General features: G+C 39.6%; 1 protein-coding gene across 9 annotated transcripts in view; it reads left to right on the top strand.

Moving 5' to 3' along the window:
- The window catches only part of FYN (FYN proto-oncogene, Src family tyrosine kinase), a 117,466-nt gene extending 107,803 nt beyond the window's left edge, over positions 1-9,663 (top strand). For 8 of the 9 annotated variants that reach the window (XM_081000400.1, XM_081000403.1, XM_081000402.1 and 5 more), the window contains 4 exons: positions 2,238-2,314; positions 2,402-2,555; positions 6,702-6,833; positions 8,140-9,663. In XM_081000400.1, coding sequence (XP_080856526.1) covers positions 2,238-2,314; positions 2,402-2,555; positions 6,702-6,833; positions 8,140-8,348 — 572 coding nt within the window. In that variant the 3' untranslated portion in view covers positions 8,349-9,663. The remainder of the gene's footprint in view (positions 1-2,237; positions 2,315-2,401; positions 2,556-6,701; positions 6,834-8,139) is intronic. The other variant, XM_081000401.1, reaches the window with a different exon arrangement.
- Positions 9,664-12,811: the final 3,148 nt, after the last annotated feature.

Here is a 12,811-nt window from a genome sequence, read left to right as displayed (position 1 = left end):
GGGTGACAATCTAGCAAAGGGTTTTAAGTTGCTATTTTTAAGTGCTAGAAAGGAAACATACTTTTATGTATTTTTAATTGTGTTTTCACTTTGTTGTCAGATTGTTTTCCGCATCCCTTCTCAGACTGCTCTGAGCATTTCCTAGCAACCGTGTTTTCATAGAGATGAACATCTGCTTTTGTTTGTTTGTTTAGGACAGAAACCATTTTTAAAAAGAATTTTGCAAAATCTAGCACTTTAGATATTACTTTTGTTTTTGAAGACATGGATGATTCTGTCAGTTATGGTTCAGGGCACAAAAGATTAACCCTTGCCTCTGTGCTACATTCTTCTTACAGAATAACAAAGAATAGAAATCCCTTTTTAAGATTGGTGATATTATTATCACAACCACTTAACCCTTTTTGTCATTTCAGTGTTGAAAAATGGTCCATTTCTTTCTTTCCCATCTTGCTGTTCCTAGCTGCTCTGCAATCCATACCAGGCTATTTCCCCTTAACACTGTATCTTTAAATTTTTATATATTACTCCATCTTATTCTCTCTTAAATGGAAAGGGTTATTGATTTCCACTTCCTAAGGCAATTGTGGCTCTATGGATTTGCTGAGCTCAGGCATTGTCGTGTGATCTAGCCACTTTCTCCACCAGGGAATGCTTAACGAAGCATTCTGAACTGACCTTCTAAATACATTACCTGCATAGAAGGCTTCTGCAAGGTATTGTTAGGGTGGTGAGAACTCATTTTAATGCTGAGTTAGCCATGCATGGGCACTGGCATCTTTTACCTTTTAAAGAATATTCATACAAAGTACCGTAATTGGTTGATCTTGTTAAAGACTGCTCTTTGTTGTGTTTGATCTGATTTCATGCAAACTGATACTAAAAGTTGTAAATTCAGAGTAAAACACTTTCCCCCCTTCTATTTTGTTTCAGCAAAGGGGGCATTATTAAGCTGTTTTACACTTCCTGCTGCATTTACATTTAGGGATAAAAGAACCATATCTTGTTAAGTTTATTATATATTAATATATTGTATTCTATATCCAGAAAAATAGTTTACTGAATACACTTGCTAGATATTCCATTTGCTTCTGAGAGGTAACTTTTGTGATAGTTAATGAAAAGCACATACATCCTGGTGACATGATCTATTGGCCTGCTTTGCACCATGGCTTAGCAGAAACCAAGTATGTAGTTTCCCAGAGAGGAGGTCATGGCCACTTTTTCCCTTCCCAAAAAGTTTGCTTCTGTGCTGTGCTAAGCCATGGTCTGATTTAACATGTTGTTCAGACCCAGGATGGGATTTACCTCTCCCAGAAAAACCACAAACAGTAAACCATAGGCTAAATTTTGGTTACAGCTTGTGGTTAATCTAGAGAGATCTAAATCAGAACCCCGGGTCCTTACTGCACACAAAGTCAAGCCATGGCTTAGCAGAGTGCAGCACGGAAGCAGAACTGGAAAGGTGCAAAGGAGCTGCAGTCTCCACACTTGCATGTCCATGCGAAAACATAGTTTGGTTTAGTGTGGCACACAAGCCAGGTTAATGAAAATTATAAGTTTCTCAAAATGCACATTTCTACGTTGCTCAAAATGAATTTTGAGCACTCTAAGTAAAGAAATCTCAAAGCCCAATCCCAGCCAAGTGTCAAAGCAGCAAGACATCACACTTTCAACATTTGTTTGCCCATCTATCTCTATATGTAACTATGTATCTTTCACTGTATATTAAAATGTAAATTAATGAATGGTATTAAGGGAGAAAAAGTGTGAGCAAGGCATAATGGCCAGTCCAAACAAGGCATATAGTAACTTCTACAATAATATTTTTGGAAGGATTCTCATGAATCCTTTTCATGAATATATGCCCATAAATGTTTAAAATGGAGCGTACAGGCAATTATGACAGCACGATAATCTTATGCTGGTGTCATAATAATAATAATATACATCAGGAGATTTTTAGGTTGGGATAGTTAGGTGTTAGAAAATCTGGTAATAGGTTTGAAGTATGAAAGTAGGGTTGTAGTTCACTTGAATTAATCTACCATTTCAGATTCTGTAACTCTGTAAACTCCATCTGATTATTTTACCTGAAATCTTCCATAAATTGTATGACCCACACTTTAAAAAAAAAAAAAAATCATTACATTCAATCAAAAACATTGGTGTCTGTGTGTTGTCCAGCACTGAGTACCTAAACCTCTTTAAACCCTTTTTTTTGTATTGCATTGCAGGAAGTTTGCTAGATTTCTTAAAAGATGGAGAAGGAAGAGCTCTGAAATTGCCAAACCTAGTGGATATGGCAGCACAGGTAAATTTTGACCATGTGCTTAGTGCAATGTACTCATGTCAAGGTTCTGCGTTCTTTATTAAGTAGAGTGTATTGTAAATCCAACAGGTTGCTGCAGGAATGGCTTACATTGAGCGAATGAATTACATACACAGAGACCTGCGTTCTGCAAACATCCTGGTGGGAAATGGTCTAATATGCAAGATTGCTGATTTTGGACTAGCAAGATTAATTGAAGACAATGAATACACAGCCAGACAAGGTAGGATTAGTAGTCACTATAACTTTTACTGTATCTTTCAATGGTGATTGACAGAAAAACATGCCAAAATCTTGATGGGTCTTCTTCCTACTCATCTAGTGTAAAGGAAATGTGAATCAATGTTTCAATTTACAATTACAGATTATGAAACTGTTTATCAGTTCCAATACACTGGAAATGTAAGTGTAATTGTACAATATATGACCTCTTGGGCCAATTTGACCAGCGGTTTTCAGTAAGAATTTCTAAAAGACAAAGAGGAATGGGATTCTATTGCTGAGTGTAAGGAAAAACAAAACAGGCCCTAAACCAGGCATAGGCAACTTCAGTCCTCCAGATGTTTTGGGACTACAGTTCCCATCATCCCTGACCACTGGTCCTGTTAGCTAGGGATCATGGGAGTTGTAGTCCCAAAACATCTGGAGGGCCGAGGTTGCCTATGACTGCCCTAAACTCAGTACCATAGAACAGCAGAAATTATGGTTTGTGTTGGATAGCTGCTCAAGGAGGCAGCAACTTGTGCACATGATCTTTATTTTCTGGCGCCTCCCCACCACAGCTCTCTGTACCCCCCAAAACCATCTCACATCGGTTGGGTGCCTAAATCATGAGGGCTGTTTAATATGGGGCTGCAGTGCAAAGGGGAATATCCCAAATTTAGGCAATTCATCCCCTGTACTGCAGACCCATACAGGCCCATACAGAATAGCTCCTATTGTTCAGGATGCTTTTGACCCTACAGAGAGAAAGATCAGCTGTGTGAGCTTAAGCAATCAATGGATAAAACCCTGTCAAAGGGAACAACAGCTATAACTAAAGTAGAATATTATTTCCTTAGTGTACTGTTAAAAACATTTTAGAAGAAACTGGTCTGTAAATTCTTCACTCCATATATGGATCAGTCCATATAGTATTTTTTCTCTTATGGATTAGTACAGCCGGCATATCTTGAACTTTATCATCCCAAGGAAAACTAAACGTAACAGTCAAACATTCTGGTTGTAGCATGATCATGTAAAAATGAATCATGCAAAGCAATTATTTCCTTGTTAGTTTCTAAATATTTTATTGGTTGAAATGAATTTACTTCACATGTACCATGCTTTAATTCATAGCATACTTAAACTATGCTACTTTGACTTTATCATATCTATTTGAATACTGTCCAGTATAATTGCCAGTGCAGTACATAAGGACATACAAGCCACAGTAAAATCAATACAGTAGAGCAAAAACTAAAATAAAACAAATTCACAGTTAAAAACCATCAGTGGATTAAAAGTAGTAAATAAAACAGTCTAAAAATGAAAAAAAGAAAAGCCCAAGAAAACACAGGTCTTACTGGGCACCAAAAACATGTAAGCCAAGCAAATTTCCCTAGTGAGAGATTTCCATCCACAGGGCTTCACCACTGTAAATACCATTGAGAACAGAATGCTAGACTGGATGGGCCTTTGACAGCAGGGATTATCATATGTCCTTAAAAGGCCCTCTCTGTGGAGGAGAGTCTCCACTAGTGACCTTGCTTTTGTGAAAAGCATTAGGATCTTCTCTTAAAGGGCAAACTTAAAATCATTGTCTGGGCCCACAGTAACCAAACTGCTTTGCTAATAGTTCCCCCAAAAATGTATGCTCTATATAAAAATGCAGAATTAAATGAATGTTGATTGTAATACACTTGCAGATTCTTCTGTAGATTCTTCTGCATATACATTCTGCAAGAGGAAATTCTATAATCAGCCTGAGTTACATGAATTAATGCAGACCTATTGGCAATGACTTCTCTATATGCATTCTAGAGCCTGTAATTCAGATCACTGTCTGGAATTTCTCCCTTATATTTAAAATAATTTTTGAAGCAAGCTTTTAAATGCTGGAGTATTGTATAGATTTCCCCTTGCTCAACATTGCTTAACTCCAGAGGGGCTGTTGATGGCATAGTAACACTTTGAAGCAATAGCTGTTTTTGTATGTTTTCCCCCACGACCCTCTCACATAGATTTTCCAGAGGGATGCAGCTGGGGGATTGTCGTGTTTATCTAGCCAGCTACTGTTCCTATGGTGTCTCTGGCACACAGGAACAGAAGACTGGCTGGGAAAGTATGATACAGGCTGGCAATTGCTTTTGGAGACAGGAAGCGCTTGTTTCTGTTAAGAGTTGAAGGTTTCATGTCAAATACACTTGGCTTTCATTTTTTTCCCCTTGCCACCTGATAGTTTGTGTACTTGACATTAATAGAACTGACTTCCTGCCTGTTCCACTCTCTAAAAAGTGCTCCTATGAGTCCCTGAATAAATTGCTAAAGGAAGCAGATGGTGTTGATACCCATCTCCAGTGGTCTTATAAGATGTGGTACTATTCGTTGAGTCTGATTTTTCAGTGTTTTTACACTGACTATTTATAAGAGCAAAATAGGCCTGCAAACTTTATTTATTTCCTCTCTATCATGTGGAAGCAACGGGTGGGCATGCACTGACATGTGGTTTCCCTGGCATGCAGCAAAAGCTGTCCCTGCCTTCTCACTCTGCCCTGCATAGTGTTGCAAGTCTGGCTGCAAGTCTTGATCACTATGAATGAGTGGCCAGGTCATGATCTACAGGTGCTTGACAAATTAAATTTCTGTGAATTCCTTTGTGAACTGACTGGATCTAGTCTTCCCAGACGTATGTGTGGATTGGAATGTAACTATCCTTTGGATTTTGCCTTTCACCAAAACATCTTTGAAATGCATATTTAACGGCAACATTCATTTAGAAACATAGAATCGTAGAATGCATGATAAAATACAACTTCAGTATCAATTTCCATGCAGATCATGTTTTTTAAAAATATCGCAGGGTTGCCATATGTCCAGAATTTCCCAGACATATTTGGAAGACTGCAGCCAGAAGCAGTTTTGGTGGCGGTGGACGTATGGCAACCCAGCCCAAAAAAATCTCAACTTTTCTGTCTGGATTCTCACTGTTTGAAATATGGCAACCCTAACATATTATAGTGGAATGAACGCACTTGAAATTGACATAGACTGGAAGGTTGGTATACAGATTTAATTAATAGTAAATAGATTGATCCATCTATCCCTGTTCATGACACACCCACACAAAATGCCTGCGTTTTCATATGTAATTATGTATATTTTTTAAATGTTGATTTTATTTTGGGGGGGAAATAAGCTAGTTTTACATAAGTGAGACTCCACTCCTCCCCGCAAGGGTCTAACTGCAATGTTGGATGGAAGGAGCAGGATTTTCAGGGGGGTTGACACTTGGGGAGGAAAGGCTTAACCCTGTCATTGCAGCATGCTACTATGGTAGAAAAACAGAAAATATAATACAAACCATAAAAAAATATTGAAAACATTAAGCCAATAAAAATTAAAAACTACAGAAATAAAATGGGCTAATTCATGAAGCTTTGGGAGAAAAGAATTTTCCTCCTACAAAATATTGGGGCTTGCTTCACTTGCAGGGGATAAGAATTCCAGAGAACTGGTGCAAACAGTGATAAAATCGTGTGCTCAAGTGACAGCATGCTTCACCACCATGGCATGCTGCACTATCAACAAATTTTCATCCACTGATCTCAAGAGACCAGGGTGAAATTAGAGGGCGAGGTGACTTCTCAGATACCCTGGTCAGGAACCACATAGGGTTTAATACACAAGTAATAAAACCTTGAATCTGACATGCTAATAGCTGGGGAGAAGACAGGAAAAGGGGAAGAGAGAAGATGGGTGTTTAGATGGGTGTTACAGGGATGTGTTTGAGAGAGATGGGAGGTTCCTCACTTCTCTAGAAACCTTTCACGATACTTAGGTGCCTTTCCATATGCGAGCATCATGTTCAAAATAATTATGCTTCTAGATTTTGCAATAAGAACAGGTAGATTTCGATGGTGCCAAATGCACCCTAATTTCTGATTATTACACACACACACACACAAAATCGCTGTCATTTATATGCAAATATACCCAGAAGCCTCATGTTGTAAATATGAGAAAGAAAAGCAAAAAAAGAATGTTGTGGCCGATATTAAGTCGATATTAAGTGGAAAGAAGCTTTGAATTATTTCCCCAAGTAAAGAAATGAAGTGAACCTCCTACCAGCCACTGATACCTCAATGGTAGCTGCTTTGTTCTCTCCTAGGTGCAAAGTTCCCAATAAAATGGACTGCCCCTGAAGCTGCTTTGTATGGAAGGTTTACAATAAAATCAGACGTCTGGTCCTTTGGAATATTGCTGACAGAGCTAGTAACAAAAGGGAGAGTGCCATATCCAGGTAAGGAAATAAGAAACCATGCTAAAAATGATTTCAGGCAATTATGGGTGAAATCTGTGGCTTTAATGCTTGGATCCCAAAAAATTATACGTGTGCATGGCAAAGCACCAACAAAAAACCCCCACCTCATTTCAGGCAAAAAACAATATGAAATTCTATCTGCACACAGAGATCTCCTCCGCATATGCACTGCACTTCAAATCCTTGTCATAGTCGAGAGGCCATTTCTCTCAATTGTATGGTGTCAGTAGCCCTGTTTGGCCATTATCTGAACTCTGCTCAGATCACACAGGGGACATGTGGGTACGTGGGCTGGCTCCATCCCTAGCCTTATCATCTCCACCCCTGAACTTCTCACGTCAAGTAGGAAGATCTGAAGGGGGATTTCTAAGTGTGTCCGGCTAAGCACACATAGAAGCCTTCCCACAATCAAGAACCCTGTTCAGTCAGGGTTCCCAACCATGGGGGGGTGCTTCTGCATGTGTTCTGCAGACCCACAGGAAATCCCCTCCAGAACTTTGTACTCCCCAAAGAGATGGGGACACTCAAAGAGATGAGAGAAGGGTTTGGGTGCATGGCCCCGCTGTGCTCTTCATGTGTTTGCAGCAGACACCTGACAACAACTTTTCTGAATCACAATTTTGATGCACCTATAATTTAGGTGCCATCAAATGCAAATTTAAGTATTGTTCATCCACAAACTACTTCTAGGCACTCCAAATACTGAATTTGCTATTCTGTTTGATAGTTCTGGCAAGTTGAAGCCACTGACCATAATGATAAAGGTAAAGGGTAAAGGGACCCCTGACCATTAGGTCCAGTCGTGACCGACTCTAGGGTTGCGGCGCTCATCTCGCTTTATTGGCCAAGGCAGCCAGCATACAGCTTCTGGGTCATGTGGCCAGCATGACTAAGCTGCTTCTGGCGAACCAGAGCAGCGCACGGAAACACCGTTTACTTTCCCGCCAGAGCGGTACCTATTTATCTACTTGCACTTGACATGCTTTCAAACTGCTAGGTTGGCAGGAGCAGGGACCGAGCAACGGGAGCTCACCTCGTTGCGGGGATTCGAACCGCTGACCTTCTGATCGGCAAGTCCTAGGCTCTGTGGTTTAACCCTCAGTGCCACCCGCGTCCCTGACCATAATGATAATGATAATGATAATGTGTGATAAATACTTCATCTTGGTATCTGCTACTGGAGTCCTGACAAGATGATGGTTGTTAAGGGAAATATGCCCAGCCCTATTGCTTTTTTCAAAACAAAATTCATTTTCAGTACATCTCTCTGTTGTTGTTTTTGCAGGTATGAATAACCGTGAAGTCCTGGAGCAGGTAGAACGGGGCTATAGGATGCCATGCCCTCAGGATTGCCCCATCTCCCTACATGAGCTCATGATCCACTGCTGGAAGAAAGACCCAGAAGAGCGCCCAACATTTGAGTACTTGCAGGGTTTCCTTGAAGACTACTTTACTGCAACTGAACCCCAGTACCAGCCAGGTGACAACCTGTAATTTTTCTGGTCTGTGCAGACTACAGTTATCAGGTGTTCCGACTGCAGCTGACAAAGGCTGACTAGCTACTTCCAAAGGCTGCATCTTAGAGCACCAAAAAGCACTGGAGCCAGAAGCTGAGAATTCCCAGACCTAACCTGCCGTAAAGATCTGAATGTCTTCTATGAACAGAAAAGTGAACACTTGATTTTGTTCTTCATCAGAGACTCAGAAACTGCATTGTTTTGATGTTATGTAAACTGCAAAATCTTTGTTCAGTGTAAATAGTAATTCAGTGCCAATAACATCCTAGTGCTTTCCTTTTTTAAAAAATAATAATAATGCAAAGTTATGTGATTTTAACTAGTCTTCTCCTGATTTAACTAAAGTATTATTTTCCAAAAGTGGCCTCTTTTTGTCTACATTTTTTCACGTTCTAACAAAATAAAATCAGGACCAGTGTTTGGGGATTTTGGTTTCGTTTGGTTGGTTGGGTTTTTTCCTTTTCCTTTTTTGCTTTTATATATAAGATATATGTAAAATATATACATACTTGTATATATAGTTGTGGGTGCTACTGCAGAGGAAACTCATTTCAGAAACGGATTAGCCATAATGCTGAAGCACCCAGAAAAAGACTAATTTCCTTGTAGACATGAAACACTGGTGAAGATTCTGAAAGCCAGTGACTGAATTTTTGGCTTTTGCCAAGCATGACTTTTTAAATTGGATTGCACTTTTGGGTTTGACTATGTACCTGTAGGTCGTTGTAACTTTTGATCTTTCAGAAATCATGTGCAGCATTTCCAGCAACTTTTGCCAACTGCGTGGTTTGAATTTGTGATCAAAATTTAATAACAAACTTATTAAAGCAAGAAAATGCGCCATTACCTGTTCAGACTGGAAGACTGAAACTGCAAGTACTTTCCTGTATCAAAATATGTATACTGAACATTTTCTGATTTTTTAAAAAAATTAATAAACATTGCAACCACATGCAAATAGTCTCAACCTCATAGCATTTTAATCACGTCCCCATGCTTAACCATTCATCAGGCATCCGCTGGAGTACCTTTTTCACATGCCATAACCCATCGTAAAGTAGGTGTTTTAAATGTCCTGTACTGCTGATGAAATTACTTTCAATATGTCTGCAAGTGTTTCAGTGGAATTACTATGCACTTCTTTTATGGGGAAATGGGGAGGGAATGGAGGGATACACGCAAATATTACTTTTTCAGTTGTCTGTATCAGCCTTGGATACCTTCTTTTCTTACCTTTAACCAAAAAGAAACAAAAAAGCCACATCCTTTCTATGTCTCTTTTAAGTTGTTTTTTTTAAAAAAAATTTTAGTCTTAATTACATTTTGTTGTTGTTTTTATTTGCAAGTTTACATTTTTAAAAATGTTTAACCGTCTTAATTTAGTAATTAAAAGAGTATTTTACATTTGGATTTTTGTTCTTTCATTTAAATCATAGCCAGATGGAGGTTTGTAGCAGAGGAGAAGTGTACTTGGCCTGTTGGCTCTTGCAGCAGCCTTGTATTATGAAGCTGATGCGAAACAGTTGGGATTCAGCCTAAGAGGGTGGCTGGAAGTAAAAGGGTTTTGTATTCTTATAATTATTCAAGAATTTCTTTCTTTAGCGTGAGTCTTTGTGCACTGTTGTCAGAAGGAAGGAAGACTATTTTCTATGTAGAAATAAATATATTTTTCCCAACGTTCGCACTTGGAACTCTTATCGCAAATGAGTTGAAGCAAAACAAAGGTAAAAGCCTATCCATATCTGGAAGAATCCAAAGGGTCATTTATGCTAATAGATCTTTAAAAATGTTACAAGAAACCTTAGAGGGTGTTTGTTTGCTAGACTACCACCAGCAGCTGATAATGTGGTGGGGCTGCCCTATTTACCTGACCTCCTACCTTGCTGAGTCACTGCAGCATCCCAGAATGGAGGCGATGCATCGGTGGCAAGGGCAGTGCAGTGCAAATGTGCTGGCAGGAGTGCTGGATTGGCTCCATCAGCACATTTGCAATGACCTTACCTCCTCGTGTGCTGCAGCAACTCAGCCAGGCAGATATTATTATTATTATTATTATTATTATTATTATTATTATTATTAATTTAATTATACCCCGCCCTCCCCGGCCAGGGCCAGGCTCAGGGCGGCTAACACCAAATATAAATTACAATAAAACGTAATAGAAAACAACAACAAACAAACAAACAAACAAACAAACACTTAATTAAAATACGGCTTAAAATACAGCCTCATTTTAGTAGTAGCCCATAAATCAAGACCATAAAGGGAGGAAACATCAGATATTCACCCTGCCAGCTATCCATGCTGGTCCTACATGGGCCAGCAAAAAAGCCAAGGGAAAATTTATATACCAAATCCCATATAAGGGATCAGAGGAGTCTAAGCCGAAGGCCAGGCGGAACAGCTCCATCAAATCCCGCAGCACAGCCACCCCACCCCTACCATCAGGAAGGCTCACTAGAACTACAAAAGTACAAGACATTTTTCCATTCAATAAAAATGCTCTGTGTCAATCTTTACAAAGCCCTTTCAGATTTTTTACAATTGTACCTACCAGCTGCAGGGAAGAGTGGGGTCTGAATTATATTCCTGAACAGCTGTTTATCTAATACAGGGGCAGCCAATTTGTGGCCCTCCAACTCCTACGAGGCCGTGGTCAGGGATGATGGGAGTTGTAGTCCAGCAACATCTGAAGGGACAAAGATTAACTCAATTCAAAAGCCAACTCTAATCTGTGAACTCAATTCAAGCATGCGATATCAGCTGCATACTTAGTGTGTGTGAATTACACAACTCTCCAAACATTGTGCAGATCGCTAATCTGTTTTTATGGTCCAAATGCACAAAAGTTTTATTACCATGTATAGAGTCAGACTGAGATTAAAACAGCTGCAAATGCATTATGTGAATCAGTCCTCTATAACAGCATGGCAAACATGGTGTATCCCCAAAGAGTAACTGGTTTCTTTTGACACGGGCTAGCAGCTAGGATCTCGTTTCTTGAAAATGATTTTTGCACTATCTCAGTTGATCACAAACAGGCCTACATTGTCAGGTATGAAGCCACAGTTTCATGGTGGATCAAATACTTTAAATGAACCAAGTCCCAGGTGTCATTGCTGACATTTCCAAGTTAAAGGATCTTGGAGCTAAGAAATAGCTCTTCATGAGACCCTGGAAAGTTGCTCCTAGTCACAGAAGACTGCTCTGTACAATGGACCACTGCTCTGACTCAGTGAAAGGCAGGTCCATTTATTTTCATTATTAGGTTACCTGATGCCCATATTGTTTGTGAACCATCATGTTGAATGGAGTCCACCACATTTGGCCTTCTGAATGCCTGGCCTGCCGGCTTCCCCCACCCCTGTTAATTTTATTTTTATTGCATTTATGTCCCACCCTTTTTCTCCTAGGAGCTCATAGTTCTTCTCACCTTCCCCATTTTATCCTCACAACAACCCTGTGACAGTAGGGTAGGCTGAAAGGCAGTGACTGGCCCAAGGCCCACCCAGTGAGCTTCATGGCTGAGTAGAGATCGTTGCCAACAGGCAGCAAAAAAGGAGATCTATAAGGGTCTAACAGGCCACAAAATAAGGCTTGTGTGTTGTATTCAGTTTGGTGGGCCAATGTATAGCAGACCTGTAATAACCTAAGCAAAATGGGTAACAATACTATTTGTTCTCCAGATGTTTTCAGGGTAAGTAGCAGGTAGACCAATCTGCACATTACATTATAAAAACACAGTATTTATAACACTTAGAAGAGATATGTGAAAATACGTTGGAGGTTGCTGTGACATATAATTGCTCATATAATTATGTGGAAAACACCTTAAGCAGCTGCTCCGCAAGGATGGTGTAGAAAAATGTGTGGAGGACACAATGTTTGGCTCAGAAAACGGTTTGCCTGTTTGAATTCATAGCCAACAAAAATTACAGATTCATTCATAATGCTAAAATCTCACAGCATTGCCACAGCCACACCAGAAAGCAATTGTTATTCAGAGTGTGTAATAGACAAAAAGAATGCATGTATTTTTTATTGAAGCGTGGTATCATACGTATCTGTTCAGAATGCTGCTGAGCGGATTTCCTTACCTGGCGTTATTTAAATCCTCGGCAAATATCATTTCTTGTGCTTCTAGTACAGCTTTTGCCAATAAATTATTGTCTGATTATAGTATGTCTTGGTGGCATGATAGAGAAAGGATCTCCATATCTCCAGGAGTCTTTGTTTCTAACATTACCCTTGAACAATGCTGTCTCTAGGGGCAAAAGACACCCAAGTGGTTTCGGAAATAATTACTTCTGGCAAAGCCCTTCATCTCTGAGTATTCATGTGAGTACGAATGAATTATTCCAGGAACAGAAGAGGAAACTCCCAGAGGTTGGTATTTTGTATGAGTAATCCTTTAGATTTGGGGGTTGGGGAAAATAGTCT

The sequence above is a fragment of the Podarcis pityusensis genome (genome assembly GCF_964106645.2).
Source record: "Podarcis pityusensis genome assembly, chromosome: 3".
Lineage (NCBI taxonomy): Eukaryota > Metazoa > Chordata > Lepidosauria > Squamata > Lacertidae > Podarcis > Podarcis pityusensis.
The sequence above is the reverse complement of the archived record's forward strand: the minus strand, read 5'-3'. Positions and strand labels throughout refer to the sequence as shown.